Below are 11,013 nucleotides of genomic sequence, written 5' to 3'. Positions count from 1 at the left end.
CTTGAAAGTACATTTCCCCAACTATTGTTGCATTAATAATGATGTCATTATTGAACACAGGGATAAAAATGATTAACAAAATTTAAAAGCGTAGCAGCATTCAAAGGCACATTAAATAAACCTCTAATAACCCTGAATAATAGCTGTAGTTTAAAACAGCCTACGTACTTAAAGGAACAGTGGGTAACATTTTGGGCTACTATTACCAGAAATTAAATATAATATTTATAAGACCGAGGCTGGATCGCGAGCCGTGAAGACGGCGTGACGTTGGGACCCCATGACCGAGACATGTGACCGAGCGGACGCTACTACGCATGTTCCATGTGCCCCAAGATCCGGGTACTTTTCCAGACAGACGTCGAGCCATTTAGTCTTTGTGCGCCACTCAGCAACTTTCATAGGAATGAACGGAACCCCGCCTCCAACGCTGGATCCAGTTCTCTTAACACATCCATGTCCTGACCTCCGTTGCGGAGTAGTGTTATTATGTTAAGGACGGTCTCTGAGCGAGGTAAACGGCGTTACCACAGGTTTGCACTCAGCAGCTCACATTACCGCAGGAGGAGTGAGTAGAGGGGTACTCAGTTGGTTGCAATCTGCAACCACACCACTAGATGCCGCCAAAACCTACACACTGCACCTTTAAATATAACTGATGAAAAATCTGATATCAAGCGACACCATCTGCTGAACAGATACACATTTTCACTGATTGGTTTAGACTTTCTTTTAATTTAACATGTCAGTTTATTACCCCTTATTAGGTCCATTATTAACACTAATAAAAAGCCTTTATGGAAACGTTCCATACTTCAGTATTGTACCGTCCAGCTGTGGTTTTTCACTTTTGACCTGCATTTGCACCGCGAGCCGATGTTGTACGTTCTGTTGTGAACTTAACTAGCGAGGCAGTTTGTTATGTTCCCTCTCTGATTTAAAGAACATAAACAACACCTAAGTTATGGTCGTACTAACACACTCTTCAATGAAATGAATACAGTGGTGTTCATGTGGTGAGCAGATGTTCAGACGCTGCAGTCTGGAGAGCTCAAACGTTGCATCATCTGAGCAGAGTTGTGTTGGGAAAGTTTTAAATGTGTGTTTGCAATCTAAATATAGGGACAAAAGGAATGCATGGCAATATCTATATAATATATAATATATATAGGTTTCAGTGGACGCCTGTGGATCTGCGCATGTATTCCGGCATGTCTGTGCATCGGCATGTTGTGCTGTGTGTCTAGACTGAGGCTGAGGAATCAGCTTAGGGCCCTGCTGTGGCTGGACGTGTCTCTCTCCTTTGTTCTGGAGTGAGACTCTCATAATAAGCTTAGTATGAACAGTCATAACACCTTCATTGTTTTTGAACCCGCTCCACCAGCTTCCCAGGCCTCGGTCGCAGGCCGGAGACGCCGTGTGGACCTGCGTGGTCGAGAACCCCCTAAGAGCATTTTAGAAATGGAGGCACAAGGCGACGTTACTCACAGGTACGTGCCTCGGCCGATGTGCTTGGATTACGGCCCTTCTGTGCAATATGTGCCCTTCTCTGACAGGCATAATGCACAAAGCCAAGATACAGAGCTGCTTATTCACGACATGCATGACACCGTAAAGCCACTGAGAGATTAATGGTGAGGTAAAACGTACAGTAGCTTATACAGTATATGCACAGTGAGTGATTTATGCCTCTCTGAGCAGTGGTGAACTCAGGCGCTCTGAGGGGCAGGGGGGAGAAAAATAAAAAATGGCACCAACGCACTAAACATTTTCTAGCGTGTAGGGCAGCCTATATGGCACTGCGTCATGATTTCTCCATCTTAAGGCCACCCTATAGGGCACTTTATCATGTTTTCTCCACTGGAAGTGCACCCAGAGGGCACTTTATCATGTTTTATCTACCATAGGGCATTCAAGAGGGCACTTCGTCAAGTTTTCTCCACTGGAAGTACACCCTAGCGAGTACTTTATCTTGTTTTCTTCACTGCAAGGGCACCCTAGAGGGCACTTTATCACGTTTTCTCCATGGGAGGGCACCCGAGAGGCTACATTATCTTGTTTTCTCCACTGGAAGGGTACCCTAAAGAACACTTTATCTTGTTTTCTCCACTGGAAGGACACCCTAGTGGGCACTTTATCATGTTTTATCTACCATAGGGCATCCAAGAGGGCAAGATAGGATTGATACAACTCTAATATCTGTCCGTTCAATACAAGGCTCCGGTCAGCAGCCTGTTAGCTTAGCTTAGCATAAAGTTTAAGGATACTTTATTATAGAAAGTAAATTGCTGCATCAATACCAGACATCACAATTAAACACATTAAAGCTGCCCTAGGTCTGTCTGTGGATCAAATCTGAAAGAAAGATCATTAAGGCGAGTCCATGCGGACCGTTCTCGTGATATCTCAGGAATGTCTGGAGGGAATTTTTTCAAATTGGCACAAACGTCCACTTGGACTCAAGGAGGAGGTCAAAGGTCAAGGTCACTATGACCTCAGGTCCATCCCATTCTTGTGAAACATCCACTTGGACTCAAGGATGAACTGATTCGAAAGGTCAAGGTCACTGTGACCTCACAGAACACGTTTTGGGCCATAACTCAAGAATGAATGTGCTAACTATGATGAGTTCTCATAAATGTATAACGGGATAAAATGATGAAGTGATGACATTTTGGACCGACATGGATTTTAAACTGTAACTTGACTGGTTGGCGGTAGTTGTAGTTGATTTCTGCCTTTGTCAGTGGATGCTTTCAGTCACTGAGGAGAACATGATTGTGATAAAGGATCTAAAAGCTTCACATTGCCTTTAAACCCAAATCTTAATATCGCAAGAACATAAACATTAATGGAGACGTCTCTTGAGTTGCAGAGCTGTTTTGAACCGGGCTCAGAAAGATGGCGAGTGCACACAGAGAAGGTCAAAGTCAAGGTCTGTTTGCAGACAATGCATGTGCTGAAGGCGGATAGAGTGTCGGAGCGCCCTGCGTGGGGTCCACCGGGAGGCTCTATTCAATACGTGACATGCCCTTTGCAGACCCAGTGTCGGCTATGCTGGGAATGCAGGGTGTGGAGGGGTGAAGGTTAGGGGTGACTGGGTGGGCAGACACTGAAAACACAGCTAGACTGTGTTTGTGCATTTGCATGAAAGTGAGAGCATGCACATATATATATATGTGTGTGTGTGTGTGTGTGTGTGTGTGTGTGTGTGTGTGTTTTGGGTAGAATATAATCTGTACGTCCAGTTTCACAGACACAGACCAGACTAAGACGGCAGGGTTCGGCCTGGAGAGCACTGGGCCTCTTTGGGCTCAGCAGGGACTCTGCTTGGGAAGCACAGACACACACACACACACACACACACACGCGCGCACACACACACACACACACACACACACACACAGCGAAGCGACTAAAATGTTGAGTTTTTCTGTTTTCTTTTTAAGATAAAAGTAGACCGGCTTTTTTTAACGTTGTTTTATTTGAGTTTAGCGGTGCTCCTAATCCGACTGTGTTGGTGGGAACGTATCCTTTTGTCTGTTCGTGTCCTCGACCAAACGGACCACAAGCCTATTTGTTTTGCTTTGAAGCCCCCGTTTCTGCAACACTTCCTGGAAAGCTTTTGGCTTTTCGTGGAACAAACCGAGTTTTCACAACATTTAGCGTGTTGTGAAACCCCGGCCAAGCTGTCTGTACTACTTGTGACTTCTTACATGTCAGTATTGTGATAGCATGAGCCCGATGAGCCTAATCGCATTCCCATTGTCTATTACAATATGCTCTTCTTAAAGTGTTTCCTATCTGTCTCATCACTGATGACGCTACACAATATTCCAACACTGAGAGTGTTTCAGATATTGACAGGATTCTCTGTTTAACTCTACCAACATGTGGTTATAGTTTGAAAAGCATTGATCTGTAATGTCTTTAATTCATACAACTTAATATTCTGTGTGATAGACTATTGGCAAACACACAAACTGGCCGTTATGTCAGGTTGCACCACGAAAATTTGCATTTCACATCATGTTTGTATTTTTATTTGCACCATCAAGCAATTGCTCGCGACTAGTACACTTCACTTGTTGGGGCATTTCCAAAGTGTTGCAGTGGTTGATTCATAAAAACAAGAATTCGGAGTCCTGGCTGGAGTATTCAGGACATTTTATAACACACGCTGTAAAACATACAACAAACTAAACTGTGTAAGGATGCATGTTTTTATCAGTTGAATCAGTTTAACCTGAATGGTACATTATGTCAGAATCAGAATCAGAAATCCTTTATTGGGATGTTACAGTTGCTCTTATATAAACATATATAATAGAAATATAGGGGTATTTAACATGTAAATGGTATAAATAAATATAAATAAATAATAAAATGTGCATCAAACACATGCAATATACAACAACAGTATAAATAAGTAAATAAAAAAATGCTGAGAAGTGAGATCTGTTACGTGTGTTGAATATAAATGCAATAAAAGTATAAATAAGAATTAAAATATATTCTTGAAATGTTCAGTATAAATGCAGCGTTGCACAGTTGAATTATTATGCAAGTTATTGTATAGTTTAATCAGTGTTGCACATAAGAATAATAAGAAATGATGGGGTGTGACATCAGATATGGACAATATAGAATCAACCACAGTTCAGTGAATATGACAGTCTGACACAATGATGTAGAGAAGATAGTGAACTCATTATATCTAAAACATTAGGTTTTTGAAAGGTTGGATTCTGCACCATCATCTGGTGCACCGCTATAATTATTATCATCACATATCTGGAAAGTTTGGCTGCTGTTGGTCTTGGAGTTTTTGAGGTACAGAAAGAAAAAGAAGAGGATGAGGGAGAAGATGAGGAAGTAGAAGTAGGAGGATAGACTCCCACAATGAACAGCCATGGTAGAAACAAATAAACATTTTAATTATCCATTAATAATAGACCTTACACAATGAAACCACCTACTCAAATTGAACTCATTTAAACTCAAGCAGTTTAAATGAACCTTTTTGGTTCACTTTGAGTACAGAGGAGAAACCAGAAGGAGAGGAAGACACTGAGTTTGGTGCCATCTTCTGGACACATTTTACAGCAAACAGTGTTAAATCATCATGCAGTATTATAGCGCTCAGAATTACATGACAAAAAACATATCCAAAAGCACCTTATAATTTGAATCTATTTGTTGAAATGCAAGATAAAGTGTATTGGCACTAATAAATAGAGTTGTGTGACTACACTGTAAACAAGTGCTGTTAATTTACAGCAGGATTTCAACAGTATTAACCTGTTATTGCTAAACACAGTGCTTTACTGTTAATGCAAAAGAAAACCTGTCAAATTACGCTCATAGGCCGTTTTTAATGCATAATGCATTCTTAAAAAAACAGCCCTTTACTGCTGATCAACTGTCTAAAGGATCATCAGTAACAGTTTCATGCAGTATTTGTTTAATTCTGGGACCTGATCTGCTCATGTGAGGCTTGTACATTGTACATGATTGTAAAATCAGTGAATTAGCTTTATTGTTCTTCATCACATGCTGTTCTGGTTTCATTCTGTGCTTGTAGCCAGCTAGAGACACACATTTTGGGAAAAGTGTCAACAAGTCTATTATAGCATTTTCCCTAACAAGTGCCTTTAATTGTATTTAATGTGACTATTCCTATGTCTGTAACCTGCTAAGTCTATTCATCTATAGGCAAAAAAGAATGTTTATTAAAATGTATGTAAAAAATAAATAGTGCATTAAAACAAATCAGTAAGATAATGTAAAAGAAAGGTGAAAAAACAGCTTTATAATGTATCTTTAAACAGTAAATTAACTGTGTAATTAATAAAAAAAACAACTGTATTTTTCATTAACAGTATAAAGCTGTAAATGTCAGCGACAGTATAATAATGTTCATTTTACAGTAACATAAAGGCAACCCTGCTGACAGTTCTTTACTGTTATTCTTAACAGTGCAATCATTTTCTATGGATTGTATTGTATCTTTACACCTGTTTTTTAAAATGTGCTAAGATGCAAAATGTTTAGTTGGTGCATATTTTGCATAATAAATGTTATCTGCTATAGTTAGTAGTATGGTATTGCTAAATGTGTCCTGCACCATTGCCAGCTAAGGGTTAAGGCAGCAGCTCCTTTACGCACAGGTGTCTCTCCAGTCCTTTGGGAGACAGCGGCTGCAAACTGGAGGAGAACTTTTTTTTTTTTTTTCTTTAATTAAGTTGATCATAACTGTAACTCAGCTGGGATTTGCTGTCGGACCAGACAGGAGACTGTAATTCATGTAGTTCGATGTTAAAGTGGGTTTGCTCACCGCTGCTCTCTAATCTCTCGCTGCTATTAAACCGACCTGGAGAGCTCGGTTAGTCTCCACATCCACATCCACACCGGATCCTGCAAGCTGCTGCTGCTTTCATTCTCTGCTGCATCTCACATCTCAGTGGTTAGAAACTACTTTTGAAGTTACTTTAAAGAGTTTTTTTTCTCTTTAGCCTCCGTTCTGTTACGCGTCGGAGATGTGGTGGATGCTGTTTCCCAGATGGATTTGGTTTCTTCTGGGACATTCTTCCACTCTCCTCCTCTATATGGACAGCTGCTGCCTCGTGAGAGCGATGCCCATGTCCATGTCTGTGTCTGTGGCCAAAGTGGTGGTGTACTCTCACGCGGGTCTGTGCCCGAACGACCTGAACCCCAACCTGTGGGTGGATGCCATGAGCACCTGCATGCGCGAGTGTGAATCTGACCAGGTGAGTTGTTGAGTTTAACCTGCTGCAGGTGACATGTGTAGAGACAATAATCATCTGGAATCAGGGTCTCCTTTAGGAGACCAGGATCTCATGTTGGACAACTCCTGTTTTCCTTTTCACTGAGCATGAGTTGCTGCATGAAGGATTGATAGAAATAACAAAATAACCAATAACAAACAAAGGCATTGAGCAGGTTAGTCAGATGGATCATGTGAAGGCAAGGCAGCTTTATCTGTAGAGCACATTTCAGCAACATGCAATTCAAAGTGCTTTACAGAAACATTCAGGAACATTGCAACAAAGTGCAAAAGAACATTAAAACATAATTAAAACAGTTATAAAAACATTAAAGATTAGAAAATAAAAACAAGCTAAAAATAAAAGCTAGGATAGAATATAACACACAAGAGTAAAAGCTGTAGTGCAGTATATAAGATGATCATTATCTGGTTTAATAAAAGGCAGCAGCAGCAAACAGGAAAGTTTGAAGCTTTGATTTAAGAGAACTCAGAGTTGGAGTTGGAGTTTTTTAATCTAACTTCATCAAAATGAAATCTGAAGGTTTTGTTGAGAAGGATTTCATCACTAGGTTTCATGCAGTATTTTAACTGCATCTCAACTGTACAAAACAGAAGTCACTTTTTTAATTTCTTTTCCCAACTTTAGGACTGTGAGACATTTGAGAAGTGCTGCCCTAACGTGTGTGGAAACAAGAGCTGCGTGGCATCACGCTACATAGACGTCAAGGGCAACAAGGGCCCCATAGGAATGCCAGAGGGCGCCACCTGTGACAAGTTCATGTGCTCCCAGCAAGGCTCCGAGTGTGACATCTGGGACGGCCAGCCTGTTTGTAAGTGCCGGGACCGCTGTGAGAGAGAGCCCCACTTCACGTGCGCGTCCGACGGCATGACTTACTATAACAAGTGCTACATGGATGCGGAGGCCTGTTCCAAGGGTATCTCTATCTCTGAGGTCACCTGCAGGTAACATGTTAAGTATTTCAGATCTCTACTATTTGTTTTTGCTGTGATGAGGTAAAGTTGGCTTGTTTTTGTTTTCGTCCTCATAATTACGACATTTTGAAAAACACAACTTGTTTTTTATGGCTGTAGTTTAGAAACATAATTTTTGTTTGTAATATGTCAATGTCAGTGGCGGACTCAGGCGGTCTGAGGGGCAGGGGCAAGGAAAATAAATTAAAAGGGCAAAGTTTACTAGCATATTAGGGCAGCCTATCTGCACTGCATCAGGATTTCTCCATTTTAAGGCCACCCCAGAGGGCACTTCATCCCGTTTTCTCCACTTGAAGGGCACCCTAGATGACACTTTATCATGTTTTCTCCACTGGAAGGGCACCCTAGATGACACTTTATCATGTTTTCTCTACTTGAAGGGCACCCTAGATGACACTTTATCATGTTTTCTCCACTGGAAGGGCACCCTAGATGACACTTTATCATGTTTTCTCCACTTGAAGGGCACCCTAGATGACACTTTATCATGTTTTCTCCATTTGAGGGCACCCGAGAGGCTACATTATCATGTTTTCTCCACTGGAAGGGCATCCTAGACGGCACTTTATCACATTTCTCCATTTAAGAGCACCCAAGAGGGCACATTTTCATGTTTTGATGACACTTCATGTTTTCTCCACTGGAAGGGCACCCTAGAGGGCACTTTATCATGTTTTCTCCAATTGAAGGCCCCCCCTCCTGAGTCCGCCAATGGTCAATATAGTAATTATAGAAAACCTTGGACATATCCTGGCTCTGATTAATTCCTGTCTTATTCAACCTCCCTACAGGTACCACTTGACCTGGCCAAACACCAGTCCAATCCCAGCAGAGACCACCCTATATCCCACCACCGCCCTCCAGACCACCCTCCCAGCTGACATCCAGCTCCCCACCATCCACAGCGGCCCCACCCAACAGGCCGTGTTTGTGGGCGAGACAGCCAGTTTCCTGTGCGAGGTGTCTGGGAAGCCACATCCGGAAATCACCTGGGAGAAACAACTGAAGGGCAAAGAGAACACCATAATGAGAGTCAATCACGTCCGAGGGAACGTCGTGGTCACCAACATTGGCCAGCTGGTCATATACAACGCGCAACTTCAGGACGCCGGCATCTATACGTGTACAGCCAAAAACGTCGGAGGGAGTGTATCGTCACACTTTCCTTTGGTAGTGATCAGGAAGGAGGCGAAAGGAAAGAATGCGGAAGGGAATAGTACCAACCTGCCGTTTCCAGCTGAAGAGTGCCTCAAGAGTCCAGACACAGATGACTGCGGAGAAGAGAGCATCAGCTGGTACTATGAACCAAAGAGGAACAATTGCTTCACCTTTACTTACAGTCAGTGCAATAAGAACCGTAACCATTTCAACACCTACGAAACCTGCATGCTGTCGTGCGGAGGAGAGCTGGCGGCTCCCTGCAGCCTCCCGAGCCTCCAGGGGCCTTGCAAGGCCTACGAGCCCCGCTGGGCTTACAGCAGCATCCTCAAGAAGTGCCAGTCCTTCGTGTACGGAGGCTGCGGCGGCAACGAGAACAGCTTCGAGTCGAAGGAGGCCTGCGAGGAGATGTGTCCCTTTCCGAAGAACCACAACTGCAAGGTGTGCAAACCCCGAGCCAAGATGGTCACCAGCTTCTGCAAGAGCGACTTCGTGATCCTCGGGCGTGTGACCGAGCTGACGGAGGAGCAGGAGTCGGGCCACGCTCTGGTGACGGTGGAGGAAATCTTGAAGGATGAGAAGATGGGTCTGAGGTTCTTTGGCAAAGAGCCCTTGGAGGTGACTCTCCTGAACATGGACTGGAACTGTCCCTGCCCCAATATCACCACGGCCGACGGGCAGCTCATCATCATGGGGGATGTTCAAAACGGGATGGCCGTCCTGCAGCCCGACAGCTTCGTGGGCTCCTCCAGCCCGCGCAGGATCAGGAAGCTTCGTGAGGTCATCCACAAGAAAACCTGCGATTTCCTTAAAGATTTCTCTGCCGTCCAGTAAAGTCTTTTAAAGTTCTGTTTTCTGTTTATTCCCAGCTCCAGTGACCTCACCAGTCTGTCTGACTGCCAGTTAACATAGTTCCTGTTTCAGATGTTTTTCTTTCCTCACTTTGTTCCTTATCGCTCAAAAAAATCACTTTTTACTGTTGTCACTGATCATTTATGTCAGTTTTCATTCATGATTACTTCACAGATGCTGTGTCAAAACTGTCCAAATAGCTCATTTTTAAGAAATTAGAATGAATGAACTGTCTGGAAAAGGCAGATAGAGTAGTATTAGTCACGAGCATTTACCCTGTACAAAGTATTTAATCTTTGAAACTGTTTACTAAAACGGCATTATAGATTCCCTCTCTTCTTGAATTCACTAATATCATTCATTTAGCGGTATGTTTTAATATGATTGGTACGTTTGCTTTATGTTTGTGTGGGTTACCCCACATTGCGTAACATCTGTCAGGAGCACTTGAGCTCACAATAATGCAAGTCAAAGCCTCAGTTTTATTTACCAGAATCAGATAAGCTCTTTGGTTCCACATTTTGTGGAATCTATTTTATTTTGAAAAGTTTTAATTTACAGAATATGTATGTGGACTTCTGTACTTGGTATTTATTTTCATCTTATATATAAATATATATATATAGGCAGAACGTCTCTCTGTGAATCTAATTGCATTGAGAGCAGACATATTTTGATGTTATCTGTGATATATTAGTGTCCATTCAAACTTTTATTGATGGCAAAAATGAATAAAGATGATTTAGAAAATACTACAGATGTCCTTGCTTTGTTATGTTGTGCTGTTCCCTGCGCTGAAGACAAAATACCCAACATGCTCACAGCTTATCAAAAGGCTCATGCCGGCAGTGCGTCCCTCCATCCATGTCCTCCTCCTCCTCCTCCTCCTTCCTCCATCCATCCACACTCACGCACACGGTGCCGAGTCTGAAGCAGGTCACATTCCAGCCCAGCTGTGGTGGCCCGCAGAGCTGTGTGTTGTGTTGTGTCTGGGTCTGGGGCCCTCGCATAGCACACACCCCACCGGCCCTCTATTGGCCTTGTGCGGCCCCTTTCATGTGCGAGAGGCCGGGGTGAAGGGAAGAGGAGGAGGAGGAGGAGGAGGAGGAGGAGGAGGAGGAGGAGGAGAGGGATGTCGGCTCACTCAGTTGGCCACATCTGTGTTAAAGGGGCAAAACAGAGAACAGTGAGAGTCAAGTAGAAAGTGGGGAATGTAACCC

General features: G+C 43.0%; 1 protein-coding gene across 2 annotated transcripts; it reads left to right on the top strand.

Moving 5' to 3' along the window:
* Positions 1-552: 552 nt before the first annotated feature.
* On the top strand, positions 553-10,545 carry wfikkn2a (info WAP, follistatin/kazal, immunoglobulin, kunitz and netrin domain containing 2a). Of its 2 annotated transcripts, XM_037793469.1 has the most exons (4): positions 553-1,490; positions 6,516-6,770; positions 7,437-7,753; positions 8,575-10,545. In XM_037793469.1, the coding sequence occupies exons 2-4, from the start codon at positions 6,540-6,542 to the stop codon at positions 9,773-9,775; spliced, it is 1,749 nt and encodes a 582-aa protein (XP_037649397.1). In that variant the 5' UTR covers positions 553-1,490; positions 6,516-6,539; the 3' UTR covers positions 9,776-10,545. The 2 variants fall into 2 exon arrangements, with proteins under 2 accessions (XP_037649397.1, XP_037649396.1); XM_037793468.1 differs by lacking the exon at positions 553-1,490 and having other exon boundaries at positions 5,868-6,770.
* The last annotated feature ends 468 nt before the right edge of the window (positions 10,546-11,013 follow it).

The sequence above is a fragment of the Sebastes umbrosus genome, chromosome 14 (genome assembly GCF_015220745.1).
Source record: "Sebastes umbrosus isolate fSebUmb1 chromosome 14, fSebUmb1.pri, whole genome shotgun sequence".
NCBI lineage: Eukaryota > Metazoa > Chordata > Actinopteri > Perciformes > Sebastidae > Sebastes > Sebastes umbrosus.
The sequence above is the reverse complement of the archived record's forward strand: the minus strand, read 5'-3'. Positions and strand labels throughout refer to the sequence as shown.

Bases quoted from the DNA above. Each gene is read 5' to 3' on its own strand.
- wfikkn2a (XM_037793469.1), top strand. From the start codon at position 6,540: ATGTGGTGGATGCTGTTTCCCAGATGGATTTGGTTTCTTCTGGGACAT. The intron at 6,771-7,436 runs GTGAGTTGTTGA...TCCCAACTTTAG, and splicing joins GCGAGTGTGAATCTGACCAG to GACTGTGAGACATTTGAGAA. The intron at 7,754-8,574 runs GTAACATGTTAA...ACCTCCCTACAG, and splicing joins ATCTCTGAGGTCACCTGCAG to GTACCACTTGACCTGGCCAA.